At 39.9% G+C, this 17,643-nt stretch overlaps 1 protein-coding gene across 1 annotated transcript in view; it reads right to left on the bottom strand.

The window, feature by feature from the left end:
* Window positions 1–17,643, bottom strand: part of kiaa0586 (KIAA0586 ortholog) — a 538,659-nt gene that overhangs the window by 43,027 nt on the left and 477,989 nt on the right. Inside the window, exons 29-30 of the mRNA XM_063049620.1 lie at window positions 13,521–13,651; window positions 6,910–6,994 (exon numbers count right to left, since the gene is read on the bottom strand). Of these exons, the coding sequence (XP_062905690.1) occupies window positions 6,910–6,994; window positions 13,521–13,651 (216 nt within the window). The remainder of the gene's footprint in view (window positions 1–6,909; window positions 6,995–13,520; window positions 13,652–17,643) is intronic.

Raw genomic sequence — 17,643 nt, 5'->3', positions numbered from 1 at the left:
GGCACACCAATGGCTCTACTTTGGTAGGACCTTGAGAAGATCTGGTATGTCACCAAAGACTCTTACAGATTTCAGTAGGTGGAGAGCATTCTGATTGAATTGCATCACTGTCTGCTATGGAGTCTCTAGTGCACAGGATCACACGAGGCTGCAGAAGGTTGTAGACTCAACCAGCTCTATCACTGGTACGACCAAGCATGCTATTGAGGATATCTTCAAGAGACAATGCCCGAAGAAGGTGGCACATATCATTAAAGACCCTCACCATCTGGAACATGCCCTCTTCTCATTACCACCTCAGGGAGAAGGTCCTGAAGACGTTTTAGGAACAGCTTCTTCCTCTCTGCCCTCAGATTTCTGAATGGTTTATGAAGCCATGACCACTATCTCATTATTCATTTTATTGCACTATTTACTTTTGTAATTTGTAGATTTTGCCTTTGCATTCTACTGTTACTGTAGAACAGCAAATTTAAATTCATATGTCTGATAATAAGGGTGATTCTTATTCCGAATTGAAGTTCACATAGTCTTGGCATGTGGCCAAGTGGTTAAGGCGTCGGTCTAGTGATCTGAAGGTCGCTAGTTTGAGCCTCAGCTGAGGGAGGCAGTGTGTTGTGTCCTTGAGCAAGGCACTGAACCACACATTGCTCTGCGACGACACGGGTGCCAAGCTGTATCGGCCCTAGTGCCCTTCCCTTCGACAACATCAGTGGCGTGGAGAGGGGCGACTTGCGGCATAGGCAACTGCCGGTGTTCCATACAACCTTGCCCAGGCCTGCGTCCTGGAAACCTTCCAAGGTGTAAATCCATGGTCTCACGAGACTAACAGATGCCTATAGTCCCTATCTTGCATCCACTTGTCTAATAGGTGAAGACATCTTATAATTGGTCAAAATAAGCATTATATAAAAAGGCAAAGCTGATTGAATTCTGTGAATCAAAAATTTGCATGACTGTGGCTATCGTAGGAAATTAGTGCAACACAAACAGCGTCAAATCAGTATCAGTTTATTACAACCCAGCAGAGATATGTCCAAGATGACATAAGATTTTTCAGGCAAAGAATATTGACATGGGTGTGGAATTCATATGCTTTATTTTCAGACCTTCCTATGTAGGGCAATGTTCCAGATATAGCATCAATGCAAATCAAGGAACATTAGCTTAATTCTGGAATGCCTACTAACACCAGCAGCAGAAGTTCCTGACAAATGAATTTCTAACTAATTTTTTGAATGATAAAACAATACGTTTCAGAATTGCTGTCATTCGTCGTCGTCTGAACCCTTAGTGCCTAGGTAGCACATGGGCCATTGCTGTCATTAGTTTTGAATTATTTAACACATAAATCACAGCAATATATAAAAATAAAAAGCTGAGGATGCTAGAACAATGTAGAAAATGCTACAGAGAGTTGGTCAGTCAATATCTCTGGAAAGAAAAAGAGTTGATGATTCTAATGAATATTAGTCAACCTGAAACTTTAACTCTATTTCCTTTTCCACAGATACTGCCTAGCCTGTTTTTTTGTTTTTGCATTGGATAAATTAATAAGCTTTAAATGAACAGGGAAAATGGAAAACACAATTAAATTTATGGTTTGAACAGTAATAATTCTCCTTTGCATTAAATCAGTCAAGCTGTACTAAACTTCTTTTTAATAAACAATTTAATTTTAGAAAGAAAATGGGGAATCTCCAGCAGTATGCCTTTTGTCATGAGCTAGATTCTAATCCGTCTAACTCTTATGAAAATAAATGTATTCACCGTGGCCTATGGATGTTGTACTTACAGAGTCTCACACCTGCAGTGTTCAGTGTGTGAGTGGAGACAATAATTTGTAGCTAAAATACAGAACTCAAACAAAAACATTACCTACAAGGCAGAAGCTATCCCTTTGAAACTGTAAACAACAGGAATTCTGCAGATGCTGGAAATTCAAGCAACATACATCAAAGTTGCTGGTGAACGCAGCAGGCCAAGCAGCATCTATAGGAAGAGGCGCAGTTGACGTTTCAGGCCGAGACCCTTCGTCAGGAGTTCGTCTCGGCCTGAAACGTCGACTGCGCCTCTTCCTATAGATGCTGCTTGGCCTGCTGCGTTCACCAGCAACTTTGATGTATGGCCCTTTGAAACTGTCTCAGTTTACACATACTGTACTGGAACATATCCTATAGGCCATTTGTTTGATGCTCACAGTTAAATATCAAATTTAAATAATCCAAAACATACAGAGAATCAAAATAATGACATTTTAACAAGTTTATGTGTTTTGACCAGTCTTCATTCAGAAATACTTTGTTCCACGACTGCAGTTTCTTTTGTGCTTTCTGCCCCCACCACACAGAACTGCAAATACATGTGAGTAATTCTGTAAATGTACTTTTATCTTTATTTCAAGATCTTTTGATAAGGTCCCATGTAAAAGTTTTGAGGCACGCAGCAGAGTGAATAGTTGTCTGGTTTCAGGACACAAAACAGATAACAGCAGTAAGCGGTTAAGAGAACACAAAATACTCTGCAGATGCTGGGGTCAAAGCAACACTCACAACACGCTGGAGGAACTCAGCAGGTCGGGCAGCATCCATGGAAATGATGAGTCGACATTTCGGGCCGGAACCCTTCGTCAGGACTGAAGAGGGAAGGGGCAGAGGCCCTATAAAGAAGGTGGTCCAACCCTCCCCCACCTTCTTTAAATGAATGCATTTAAACATGGGTGTTAGGTATTACATTTTGGTAAAATAAATAAGGTAAAATGTAAGAAACTTAGGTTAGCCTTACTTGTCTACTCCACCATTCAATGAGATCACAAGTGATATTTTTCCTGTCTAACTAGGGTAATGGACATATATGTATCCATGAGTGGAGGGAGCACTGAGGAGCAAAAGGACCTGAGAGTCTAAGTCCAAAGAACCCTGAAGGTGGCAGCACAGGTAGGTTGGATGATGAAGAAGCATTTGGGATGCTTGCCTTCATTAGTCCAATCATATAATATAATAAAGTCTTGAACAACTTTATAAAAACATTGGTGCTGGACTTTTGAATGCAGTTCTAGCCATAACACTATAGGAAGGATGTGATTGCACTGGAGATGTTGCAGGGAGATTCACCAGGATGTTCCCTGGAATGGAATGGTTCAATTATGAGAAGGGATAGGTTTGCTCTTCTTGGAGCAGACCTGATTCAGGTACAAATCATAAACACGAGAAAGTCTGCAGATGTTGGAAATCCAAAGCAACACACACAAAATGCTAAAGGAACTTAGCAGGTCAGGCAGCATCTATAGAAATTAACTGATAGTCAACATTTTAGGCCAAGGCCCTTCTTCAGGACTGGAAAGGAAGCGGGAAGATGCCAGAATAAAAAGATAGGGGAAGGAGAAAGAGGCTAACTGGAAGGTGATAGATGAAGCCATGTGCGCGGGAAAGGTCAAGGGCTGGAGAAGAAGGAGTCTGATGGGAGAGGAGAGTGAACCATAGGAGAAAGAGAAAGAGGAGGGCACCCAGGGGCAAGTAATAGGCAGGTGAGAAGAAGTAAAGGTTTCAAAATCTTGAAATGAATAGATAGGTGGATGATATGAAACATTTTTCCAAACAGAGGTGTTTAAAACCAGAGGGCATAGGTCTAAGCAAGTAAGATATCTAGAGAGGATCTGAGAAATGTCTTGTTTCCCCCACACAGAGAGTGGCTACAATCTGGAACACACAATCCAAGAAAGGGGTGGAGGCAAGTTCCCTTACAAAATTTAAGAAGCATTTGGCAAGTCATTCAATTGTCTTAAAGATAAGCAAAGGCAAACTGCTAATAAGTGGGAAGAGTATAGACAGGTACTTGAATGGTCAGCATGGACATAGAGGGCTGAAGGAACTACTTCTGTGCTGTATGATTCTACAGAGTGAACTGAAAGCATCATCAAAAGGGCAATGAGAATGTTGATCTCACTAGCACCGAGAGAGGCTAAGGTAAACAGTTTAGATGCATTCATGTTGCGTCTGGATAAGTATTCAAGAGCACATGAAAACAAGGGAAATGCTGATAGGCTGACATTAAAAAGAATAGAAGATGGCTTGAGGGAAGCAAAGTAACCAGCACAGATTGGTTAGGCCAAATGATCTGTTTCGATGCTGTGTGCTCAGTGTAGCCTACTTCTAATACAACAATTTCCCTAGAACTGCTATTTGTCCCTCCTATTATATGGAAAGCCATATTACCTTCTGCCAGTCCCACATTCTTTCCCTTTTTTAGGAATTGAAAGTGAGCTGTGGGATCAGTCCACCGATTGGGGCAAGTGAAGTTATCCCCACTGTTGCAACAGCCTATTGATTGAGGGGTAATAACCTGGTGGTGTGGGTGCTGCGGCTTTTGTACCTTCTTCCTGGTGGCAGCAGCGAGAAGAGAGCATGAACAACAGGAATTCTGCAGATGCTGGAAATTCAAGCAACACACATCAAAGTTGCTGGTGAACGCAGCAGGCCAGGCAGCATCTCTAGGAAGAGGTACAGTCGACATTTCAGGCTGAGACTCTTCGTCAGGACTAACTGAAGGAAGAGTTAGTAAGAGATTTGAAAGTGGGAGGGGGAGGGGGAGATCCAAAATGATAGGAGAAGACAGGAAGGGGAGGGATGGAGTCAAGAAGCTCTGTCTGCCAGAGAAAGCAGGATCTCCCAGTGGCCACACATTTTAATTCCACATCCCATTCCCATTCTGACACGTCCATCCACAGCCTCCTCTACTGTAAAGATGAAGCCACACTCAGGTTGGAGGAACAACACCTTATATTCCGTCTGGGTAGCCTCCAACCTGATGGCATGAACATTGACTTCTCTAACTTCCGCTAATGCCCCACCTCCCTCTTGTACCCCATCCGTTATTTATTTTTATACACACATTCTTTCTCTCACTCTCCTTTTTCTCCCTCTGTCTATACCCCTTGCCCATCCTCTGGGTTCCCCCCCCATTGTCTTTCTCCCTGGGCCTCCTGTCCCATGATCCTCTCATATCCCCTTTGCCAATCACCTGTCCAGCTCTGGCTCCATCCCTCCCACTCCCGTCTTCTCCTATCATTCTGGATCTCCCCCTCCCCCTCCCACTTTCAAATCTCTTACTAACTCTTCCTTCAGTTAGTCCTGACGAAGGGTCTCGGCCTGAAACGTTGACTGTACCTCTTCCTAGAGATGCTGCCTGGCCTGCTGCGTTCACCAGCAACTGAGAAGAGAGCATGAGCTGGGTGGTGCAGGTCTCTGATGATGGATGCTGCTTTCCCGTGACAACACTCTGTGTAGATGTGTTCCCTGGTGAGGAGGGCTTTATCCAGGATGGCTGGGCCATATCCACTACCTTTTGTAGGATTTTCTGCAACATGTACATGTTGCACACAACAGCTCACCTACACTTAAAATAAGATCAGCGGCCTTACACTATACTGAGGCAGAGGTGAAGTTAATTGATTCAATCATCCAGCACTGAGAAATAACTTGAAATTTTGACATTCTTAATTGAATATAGATTGAACCTCTAACTGGATCTGTAAGTAGATTCCCTTTTGGTGTGGTTTTGAGTTAAGAAGCCCAGAAAAGAGTTCAGTTCTATTTCCAGCCGACATGGTTTAGTTAAGTGAATGGAAATTCTGGGGGAATGGGATCACTGGAATTGATTTTCATATACAGTAGAAAACTAGAGAATAAATGGGTAAAAAAAGCAATCAGTTATTGATTCTTAAATGATCTGGATTTGGATAGTAAACGAAAAATTAGACAGTATGTAATGAAATCCATTCCCAAAAGTTATCACTAATATAATCAAATGTGCTTATTACATATTCTAACTTAGGAGCTTGGTATATTGAGGATGTTGTCTCCATTGTAAAGTTACTTTTCATCCTTCATGATCCAGAGTTGTAAGTTTTGCTTATATCTAAATGAATTACCATGTGACATAAGAATCATATCACAGCAGTTTTAAATCTGTATACAAATTACTGTATATATTAGACATGCTGACACAGGCTTTCTGCATTTTTGAAGAATGCAGTTAGAAAATAAAGATTATGCAAGACTACATTCTACCCAGATAATTATCAGAATCAGTTTTTATTATGAATAAAGAATAAGATCATGTACCTGCTTTGTTATTCAAAAATGTTGTTAGATACATTGGGGTTGACATGACACTTTAAGCATATTTGCATATTAAGCATATCTCCAATAGGATATTGTTCATAATTTGACTTGGGGCTACTGCAGTGCCATGTGAAGGGGAATTTTAAATATTGAGCAGAGAAATGGGTGGTGGTGACATGCTCATGAACTTTGGAGACCAAGGGGATGTTGGAGGTGAGTGCCAACATTAAAGTCAAGACAACATGGTAACAGTTGGCCTTTATGGAGAGCAGGATGATTTGTAAGAGAAAAAGAACAAATGACAATGGCATTTAGCATATGATAAGAAGGAGAAACAAAGCCCAAGGGGAGCAGCAGCTGTGTCATGGCAAAAGGTGGAGAGAGCAGGCGAGTCATGGGGAAACAACAGAAAGACGGAGGACTGTTATGGGAATGTTGGCAGGTGGCCAAGTGGTTAAGGTGTTGGACTAGTGATCTGAAGGTTGTCAGTTCAAGCCTTAGCTGAGGCATCATGTTGTGACCTTGAGCAAGGCACTTAACCACACATTGCTCCTGCACGTTTATAGCCCAGCGGCAGCAGTTGGTGCAGTATGGACAAGACAAGAATAGATAAGATTTAATGCAGCAATAGTAACTACATAGTTCTGAACTCTGCAATAAATAAATCCAGAAGTTTTCATACTCACCTGCATTTTGCTCAATACTTTTAAAGCTTTCTATGCACGTAAGATTATTTATTATTACTACCAGAACTTTAGTCAATATAAGAAAAAATAAACTGTCTTACCTGGCCATAAATCCTTGGTTCTACTTTCCACTTGTATCACTCGTGCAGTTGTTTGTTTCTGCTCTGTTACTGCTACATCATCACCCTAAATCAATGTCCAAAAATAATGTGATCTAAATCACTTTTCCAAACACTCTGAATAAAAAAGTGGTTTTTATTAAGAATTCAATTCTGATTTGGATATTTTACATGTCAATCTCATACATTGTTCATTTATGCAGGCTAAATAATATCCTCACTTTAAAAAAAAATCACATTAGATTGAAGATACACACATACACGCACACACTGCAATGTATAACAAAAGGAAAATCTACTGCTTGACTGTCTGAATAAAAGCATGATCAGAATGTCATCAAGTCAGGTTAGATTATCATGTTCCATTATTATTGCAGTGGAGTTAAGAGGGTAAAATGGTTGATTCATTGACAAGATAATAAGAATACAAAATTTTCTGTAATGTAGCTTAATTATGTACATAATGTAATTGCACAGCAAGGAATCTAAAATTATAGGAATAGAGAACTGCAGAGAGCATTACACTTTTCATTGAAGTACAGGTCAACTTTGGAATTATTCCCTTACATTTAGTTAAATCAGTAGAACACCCTTTCAATGAGATGAACCGCCCCTGCCCCAGAACTGGAGACTTGTTTAAAGTCAAGTGAGATTATTACATCATGAATAGATTATATAAAAAATTATTTAGATTTGTTCCATGTAGAACTTGGCTCACTAATATGGATTTCTGATGCAATCATGAAGAAGGCACACCAGTGGCTAAGCGTTATTAGGAATTTGAGGAGATTTGGTAGGTCACCAAAGACACACTAATTTCTACAGATGTACCATGGAAAGCATTCTAACTGTTTTCATCGCCACCTGGTATGGAGGATTCAATGCACAGCATTGAAAGAGGCCTCAGAGAGTTGTGAACTCAGCAACTCCATTATGAGCACAAGCCTCTCCACCACTGAGGACTTTCTGAAGGTGGTATCTCAAGAAGACCAACACTCAGCAATTTAAGAACAGCTTTCTAACAGCCACTGGATTTGTAAATGGTCCACGAACACTACCTGACTACCTCTTTTGCACCATTTATTCATTCATTTTGAATTGTAACACTGTAACTTTTTACATCTTGTACTGTACTACTGCCATAAAACAAGACGTATCATGATATGTGTCAGTGATTACAAACCTGATTCTGAGATTCTAAAGTGTGCTACCTTTTCGAATTGCATTACTTTTAGTGTGTGAATTTCCAGTGAACTACAGCAGATCTCTGAAACTGGATTGCACAGAACTTATTTACTGCACCTTCACCTTGGGTTCTTTGTTCATATATCTTTCCTAACTGATGGATTGAAAATTATAAGAATACTGCATTTCCTAGTGAACATATTTAGACTGATTTCTTTTGTCTACAGAGTTCTGGATATATTACACACAGCAGATTACCAAACCTTTACAGAACTTGCCTCATATTCATTGATTCTACTTCTTAAAGAGCAGGTTATCCATTTTGTGAGATTATCACTCAAGTAAAGTTGAAAATCCATCTCACTAATATACTGGAGTATCAAAACCACATTCTCCATATATTATGTCTTTAAAGTTCCATGTTACATCACAGAGAATGTCAATAACAGCTACGATGATGGAAACAATTTTGGACAAACCAGCCAGTCTGGAGCTTAAAACTGCCCGTGCCCAAGGTCTTCTCCAAATTATTAATTTTTGCTCAGTGTGGGGGTCTTAGATTTTCCATAGAAAATCCTACTGAGGTACATCACAGCTTTAAACGCCCAAGACCTCAAGAAGAGAAATTCGGAACAAGATGGCACCAACTAACAAGGGCAACATCCTTCAGACAGTTTATGGAAGTACTTCTTTCACTTTGTTTATTTCATCTTTCTCTTTCAAATGTGGTTGTGCTACTGTTGGAGACCGCGATCTACATTTTGGTGGTGCATTTTCAGGACGGTTAAGCAATTTGGAGCTTTTCTGTCTCCGAGGGAGTTCGATAAGGTTTTGAGTAAAGTGTATGGCCTGGAGGCAAAGAAGCCTGGAGATGGGGTCTGAGCCTATGATAGACTCCACTTCTTGCCAATCCCGCTGATTAAAGCTTCAAGGAAGATTGATATACAGTGAGGTTAAGGACGGAAGGTGGGCGGGTGTTCAGTGCCATCTATCTGCATGTGACCGGTCTCACACTTGTCCCAGAGAAAAATGCCTGCGTATTAATGGTCTGTCTTTGCCTCTCGTTTGATGCTGCTGGAGTTCTGGGCCTTGGGTAGGTTTAATTGATGCGGTTTGTGGATTGGACTTCGTTGTTCATGTTATGATTTGTTTTTGCTTTCTGATTGCTCTTTTTTGTTGCTGTTTTGTGCGATTTTGATTGGGGTGGGCAGCTGCTGCAGCCTACAGATAGCAAGCGATGTGGCACTGGATTGAACTGAACTGAGCTGAATGAAAACGCCTGGACACTTTTGATGTCTTTGTGGTTTGGTGTTTTGTATTCTGTGTTTTTTGCTCTTTTTTTGGCATTAGTGCAATTTGTTCTTTTCTTTTGCGAGTTGGAAGTTTGATGTTTTTCTTTAAATGGGTTCCATGGTTTTCTTTGTTTCGTGGCTAGCTGTGGGAAGACGAATCTCGGGGTTGTGTACTGCATACATCATCATCATCATCAGGTGTCATGCCCAGTTTGAGCTTTGACTGCCATGGCCCAGACACTCCAGTTTCAGGTCAAGTGGATCAATTCATTGGTATTCATTTCCAATTCTCTGGCTGCTGTCTCCATCATCATTTGTCTTTGTCTTCCTCTTGATTTCTTCCCTTCAATCTTTCCCATAATTACTGTGCATTCTAACTCCTCTTTCCTAATCACATCTCCAATGAAGTTACGTTGCCTTTTCATGATCTCATACATCATGTCTCTTTTTGTGTTTGCACTGTTCATGACATCCTCGTTAGATATTCGTTTCCATAGAACCATAGAACCATAGAAACTGTAGCACAGAAACAGGCTCTTTGGCCCTTCTTGGCTGTGCCGAACCATTTTCTGCCTAGTCCCACTGACCTGCACACGGACCATATCCCTCCATACACCTCCCATCCATGTATCTGTCCAATTTATTCTTAAATGTTACAAAAGAACCCGCATTTACCACCTCGTCTGGCAGCTCATTCCATACTCCCACCACTCTCTGTGTGAAGAAGCCCCCCCCTAATGTTCCCTTTAAACTTTTCCCCCCTCACCCTTAACCCATGTCCTCTGGTTTTTTTCTCCCCTTGCCTCAGTGGAAAAAGCCCGCTTGCATTCACTCTATCTATACCCATCATAATTTTATATACCTCTATCAAATCTCCCCTCATTCTTCTACGCTCCAGGGAATAAAGTCCTAACCTATTCAACCTTTCTCTGTAACTGAGTTTCTCAAGTCCCGGCAACATCCTTGTAAACCTTCTCTGCACTCTTTCAACCTTATTTATATCCTTCCTGTAATTTGGTGACCAAAACTGAACACAATACTCCAGATTCGGCCTCACCAATGCCTTATACAACCTCATCATAACATTCCAGCTCTTATACTCAATACTTCGATTGATAAAGGCCAATGTACCAAAAGCTCTCTTTACGACCCTATCTACCTGTGACGACACTTTTAGGGAATTTTGTATCTGTATTCCCAGATCCCTCTGTTCCACTGCACTCCTCAGTGCCTTACCATTAACCCTGTATGTTCTACGTTGGTTTGTCCTTCCAACGTGCAATACCTCACACTTGTCAGTATTAAACTCCATCTGCCATTTTTCAGCCCATTTTTCCAGCTGGTCCAAGTCCCTCTGCAGGCTCTGAAAACCTTCCTCACTGTCTACTACACCTCCAATCTTTGTATCATCAGCAAACTTACTGATCCAATTTACCACATTATCATCCAGATCATTGATATAGATGACAAATAACAATGGGCCCAGCACCAATCCCTGTGGCACACCACTAGTCACAGGCCTCCACTCAGAGAAGCAATTCTCTACCACCGCTCTCTGGCTTCTTCCATCGAGCCAAAGTCTAATCCAATTTACCACCTCTCCATGTATACCTAGCGACTGAATTTTCCTAACTAACCTCCCATGCGGGACTTTGTCAAAGGCCTTACTGAAGTCCATGTAGACAATATCCACTGCCTTCCCTTCATCCACTTTCCAGGTAACCTCCTCGAAAAACTCCAATAGATTGGTCAAACATGACCTACCACGCCCAAAGCCATGTTGACTCTCCCTAATAAGCCCCTGTCTATCCAAATGCTTGTAGATTCTGTCTCTTAGTACTCCCTCCAATAACTTACCTATTACTGACGTTATACTCACCGGCCTATAATTTCCTGGATTACTTTACGATCCTTTTTTAAACAACGGAACAACATGAACCACTCTCCAATCCTCCGGCACTTCACTAGACAGCGACATTTTAAATATTTCTGCCAGGGCCCCCGCAATTTCAACACTAGATTTCGTCCATAATATTCTTTGCATCCTCCTCAAAAACCACATCTCTGCTGCTACAATTTGTTTCCTCATATTACTAGATATTGTCCAACATCCTGAGACATATAACATAACAGGATAAACGTAACATTTCAGTACTCTGAGGTGGGTTGTCATGCCTAGTTTAGTATTGGTCAGTATACTCTTCATTCTCGTAAAGGTGTCTTTTGCCGTCCCTATTCTTCTTTTGATGTCCAAGTCGCACCTGCCATCTGATGTCACCCAGCTTCCTAAGTAGCAAAAGTTCTTTACTTGTCTTATGTCTTCCCCATTTATTCTCAGCCTGCAGATAGGATTCTCCTTCTTTTTTGGATATCACCAAATATTCTGTCTTTTTGCAATTGATAGATAGACCCATTTTTGCACTTTCTTCAACAATTATATCAATTAAGTTTTGTAGTTCTTCCTCCATACTTGCAATTAACACAGTGTCGTCTGCATATCTAAATTATTGATGTTTTCACCGCCAACTTTGATTCCCAAGATGTCTCTTATTTTTTGTAATATTGTTTCACTGTACACATTAAATAAATCAGGGGAGAAAACACACCCTTGTCTAACACCTCTCTTGATTTTCATAAACTGACTCACTTCTCCATCTACTCTTACAGCGGCAGTTTGTTCCCAGTACAGATTTCTGATTAGGCGGAGGTCTTTTGAATCTAGATCTAGAGTTTTCTGTAATATTTCAAATAACTTATTGTGCTTCACTTTATCAAATGCATACATACTTTGACAATAAATGTACTTTAAATCCTTGAAGAAACTGCAGAAAGTTGTCAACACAACTCACTCCAAACGCAAACAAACTTCTCCTCCACTGACTCCCTCTACACTTCCTGTTGTCTTGGGAAAGCAGCCAACATAATTAAGGACCCCTTCCACTTCTCCCACATTCTCTCTTCTTCACTCTTCCATCGGGCAGAAGATACAAAAGCCTAAGAGCATGAATCACCAAACTCAGGGATAGCTTCTATCCTATTATTATTAGACTCTTGAATACTTATGCTGCTGATCTTCCCTCAGCCCTCCAGTCGATGCCATGACAATTCCCTTTCAAATGAACCCCAATAACCTAACCTGTGACCTACCAGACTTCTTCCATTTGCTCCACAAAAAGTGAAAGCAGTCAAGTCAAGGCCTTTGTGCACGTTTAAACTGATTCTACAACCTAGAGTCCTCCAGTCAATACAAATCTCAATGCAGTAGAACTGTTTGCACAGAACATGGATTGACTCTCTGTCTATTACCTTTTATGCAGCATTGCCAGCACAATTTATAACTAACACACGATGCCCTAACTATTAGACCCAAACAGGAATCCTCTTAAACCTAATGAGACCAAATGCTTTTCATTCAACGTAGACATAAAAAACAGTGAGAGATTCAATAGATGTTTTGAAACAAACATAACCCTAACCCTAATATTGAAAGAATTAAAAACCAGGGCGAAATACTTGTAACAGCAGGGAACCAGTAAAATGAATTACCACATATTACAAATGTCAGATTATAAGCCACAATTTTCAAATGTCTTGCAACCAAAAAGCTAACACATTCATGGGTCTTGTTTTCACAAATCTGTGCACTTTTTTGCATTGAAAAGGGACTAATGATGGGCATTTCAGCACAAATGGGATTTCATGGAGTGACTTTCATCGGAAATGAAGTTTCTGTAAGTTTTTGTGTTACAATAAAATTTTATTATAGAAGTCATCCATGTCCACAAAACAAATTAATAAAAATCATGTCAGATAGGATATTTTGTAGCAACACCCCCCCACCCCCACCCAGCTCTAACTTTCAATGTCTTTCTGCTTCTTATTCCGGTCTATTTAGAATTTTTAGCCACCATAAAATGCACAATCAAGGTTAAGAGAGAAAAGCATTTGCTAACATTTCACAGCGTTATTTAAATTTTGCCTGTTCATTGTATGCTGAAAGTACATTAAATCCTAAATCTCTGAATGACTTTCAAATTGCTCCAAATAATACTTATTTCTTGTTTAAATATCCAATTACAACAGGAATAAGAGGCTTAAGGCTTCTTGGATCATTACCTGTCCCTGATTGCCCACCACAAGAGTCTTCCAGGGCACAACTTTCACCTGTTGTGCCGAGACTGGGTATACTTCAAGATCCCCCAAGGTCAGAGGTCCATAGCTGGCTTCAGACTCTCTTCCATTCTTTTCTAAAAAAAAAGAACCACTCGTACTATAAAAATAATTCAAAGTATCAAAAATCATATAGCATACTGTGTGATGAAATACTGGATTGCTGAAATAGTAACAAATCCTGCATCTCCCAAACTACCCACATCTGCTGTTATTCTAACAAATTGCGACATAAATTCTTACCGAAGATCGGAGATGCAGCAGTCTAACTTATGATGGTTTGTTGCCAATTACAGTTAATTGGGACACATCGGGACCAGTAATTTTGGCCCGTTTAAGTCATAGTCATAGTCATAGTCATACTTTATTGATCCCGAGGGAAATTGGGTTTTGTTACAGTTGCACCAACCAAGAATAGAGTATAAATATAGCAATATAAAACCATAAAAATTAAATAATAATATTTAAATTATGCCAGGAAACAAGTCTAGGACCAGCCTATTGGCTCAGGGTGTCTGACCCTCCAAGGGAGGAGTTGTAAAGTCTGATGGCCACAGGCAGGAATGACTTCCTATGACACTCTGTATTGCACCTCGGTGGAATGAGTCTCTGGCTGAATGTACTCCTGTGCCCAACCAGTACATTATGTAGTGGATGGGAGACATTGTCCAAGATGGCACGCAACTTGGACAGCATCCTCTTTTCAGACACCACCATCAGAGAGTCCAGTTCCATCCTCACATCATCACTGGCCTTACGAATGAGTTTGTTGATTCTGTTGGTGTCTGCTACCCTCAGCCTGCTGCCCCAGCTTCCTTAAGCAGCCATCCCAATTAGCCCAAGTTTCATGGAAATAGTTAAAAAGGTATACAAAAGACTGTTTAACTGAGCAACAAATTACGTATTTAAATGAAATACAGAACAAATTAGAAAACTACAGTACTATAAAACTGTATTAGTGCCTAAAAGTTTTTGACAGAGAAATTCATCTAATGCATCTTCTTTTGATTGAATGTAAATGAACAAAATCAGTGCAGACACCCAGAGTAGATAATGACTGCCTTCACATAATACACTTCACGATTGCATCCTCCAAATCTTCAAAGTTCCTAACTTGTTGGAGTAGTGATATAATGTCATTTCAGTCCTGGTTGTTACAAACAATTCCAAGCCTGAATGCTTGAAAATGCAGTGAGCAAAACAGTTCTGAAATGTCTTACTACTTATTTCCCACCAACTATCAGTGATAAAAAATCACTCCTTTTTGAATACAAATGTAAGCAACTGATGCTATTTAAAAACTGTTCATTCTACACATAATGTGATGTCTACGGCCATACAAGTGCACACGTTTAACACTAGTTAGAAACTGTTTGGCAACATGTCCTGCTCCAATTAAGTAGCATAGTGTTCCAAACAAAACCAAGGGGATCCCAACTATTTTCTCAATTGATTTTTTGTTTTTTAAAAGTTGTCCCAAATAAGCAGCTGCCCTGAATAACCGATGACCCAATTAACCAGAATTCACTATTAGCAAAGCTACAACTGAATTTAAAGCAGATTAACAATCGCCTTAATTAGTGCTGTTAATGAACGCATTTTTTACTAGAATACTTTGGACAAAAATTTATTACTGCAAACATGAAGCAACATCTGTATTAATATAGGAGGCATGATTAAAATGTGCATCAAATTTTAGTCAACATTTGCTCTGGCATCATAAGTTCATTAAAAATACATTGGAAAGGACATAGCTTGGAAAGAAAAGTAAACAGGCCATGAATTTATTGGTAGGGTTGGTGCAGCTATTATGTAATACTTATGCTGTCTTCTTTTGAGAAAATATGCACGTTGCCAAAAATGGATCAGTTTTACAATGACAGATTACCGATCATGAATTAAATTTTTTGAGCTATTCTCAAGTTGTATAAACCAAAGCCCCCTTAGCTTTGTCTTGATGAAATAGAAGAGACCTTAGAGGTCATTTTCCTACATCTTTAGATTTCTATATAGGGACTTGAGGCACAGGACATCCTAATGTCACTATTTCTTGTATTTTATAGCCTTTTTTCATTGTCATTATTTGAACTCAATATTTTCAAAATACCTATCTGAAAAGAGAAACATTTCCATAAATTTACTTTTGAAAACATGCAAAGACAATTGCTTCACAGCATCAAACTTTATTTTTGGCACATTTTTAACAAAAATAATCACTTTTAGAATCTTGATTGTATTCGATCCTCATTTTCTTCTATCCAAATTGCTTAGTGATTTTCAATGGCCATAATTAGATTTTAATGTTATGCCATGCTGATTAGATTCCAGAAATTTTAGCATGCATAGCTTTTCATAAGATCAGTGTAATTACCCATCAGAAGTTTTGAAACATTCCTGATCAAAGAAATTCCATAACTCACATTGCAGAAGACAGTTTAATAAAGCCTCAGTCCCACTATTATTGCAACAAATTTCCTCCGTGATATATCTAATTAGCTTTAACTGCACTGTGTAAGTTACACATGTTTGGGCATGGACTATGGTTAGTTGAAGAATCATATTGGGCTATTATAAATCCTATTTTACAATACGAAGTGAATAACTTGGTTACAAAAACAGGAATTTCCACAGGTATAGAGGGCATTTAATAATCTGCTTTACAACATAAGAACAGTTTTTATCCTCTCTTGACTCTCTTAAAGTCAAGTGCTGCTGTGAAAATTCTCTAACATGTTTAAAGCAATTGGACAGAACTACCGAAGGGATGGTCAGCAGCTATTTTGTAAGTAGTTTCAACTGTCATACATACAATTTACCCATCTCTCAGCGTACCTGAGGAATTCCCGATGGAGTTCAGCAGTCAACTTGAATGGTTTTCATACCATGCTGCTGGCCTTGAAGACCACGTAACACATCCTTGCATTTACTGATTCTGTTAGTTCTTAAAGACATACCCCTTAGACCATAAACAAGTGTCTATAGCCAGTAGTTTGATATATTGCTCTTTGAAAACAGCAGAGCCAGTAACTTTATGACAAATGCAGTTTAAAATGCAGCTACAATGTCCTCTTACTTGCAATGTACAACATACTTTCCTTTGGGAAAGGACCCAGGACATCTACTCTATAACATGCGAGCTGGTGGGAGGGGAGGAAGGTGGTTGGATCATTTTTGAATTTAATCTTCTTTCCTTCCAAAAAATATACTCCACTAAGGCTCTTTCCATAAATGGATTTTTAGGTTGACCTGTTTTGTTAAGTTTCTCATACCTCCCTTGTGTGTTGACATTGCTGGCATTGTCAGGATTGATGGCCACAAGAGAGTTTAGACTGATGTCAAGCGTGTTAGATAACACAAATGCATTAATTATTGGAACCGAGTATGACAGTTTCCTCAATGAGCTGAACACATACAGTGAAAATGGTAAGGTGTAACTTACAAATACAAATACAAATTTAAATTGGATGTGATCTCTGGATGTGATCTATATGGATTTTAGTAAGGCATTTGACAAGGTTCCACACAGTAGACTTATTCAGAAAGTTAGAAGGCATGGGATCCAGGGAAGTTTGGCCAGGTGGATTCAGAATTGGCTTGCCTGCAGAAGGCAGAGGATTGTGGTGGAGGGAGTACATTCAGATTGGAGGATTGTGATTAGTGGTGTCCCACAAGGATCTGTTCTGAGACCTCTACTTTTCGTGATTTTTATTAACGACCTGGATGTGGGGGTAGAAGGGTGGGTTGGCAAGTTTGCAGACGACACAAAGGTTGGTGGTGTTGTAGATAGTGTAGAGGATTGTCAAAGATTGCAGAGAGACATCGATAGGAAGCAGAAGTGGGCTGAGAAGTGGCAGATGGAGTTCAACCCGGAGAAGTGTGAGATGGTACACTTTGGAAGGACAAACTCCAAGGCAGAGTACAAAGTAAATGGCAGGATACTTGGTAGTGTGGAGGAGCACAGGGATCTCAGGGTACATGTCCACAGATCCCTGAAAGTTGCCTCACAGGTAAATAGGGTAGTTAAGAAAGCTTATGGGGTGTTAGCTTTCATAAGTCGAGGGATAGAGTT

Source organism: Mobula hypostoma, chromosome 1 (genome assembly GCF_963921235.1).
Source record: "Mobula hypostoma chromosome 1, sMobHyp1.1, whole genome shotgun sequence".
NCBI lineage: Eukaryota > Metazoa > Chordata > Chondrichthyes > Myliobatiformes > Myliobatidae > Mobula > Mobula hypostoma.
Note: the sequence above shows the minus strand (reverse complement) of the source record. Positions and strands in the feature narration are given on the sequence as shown.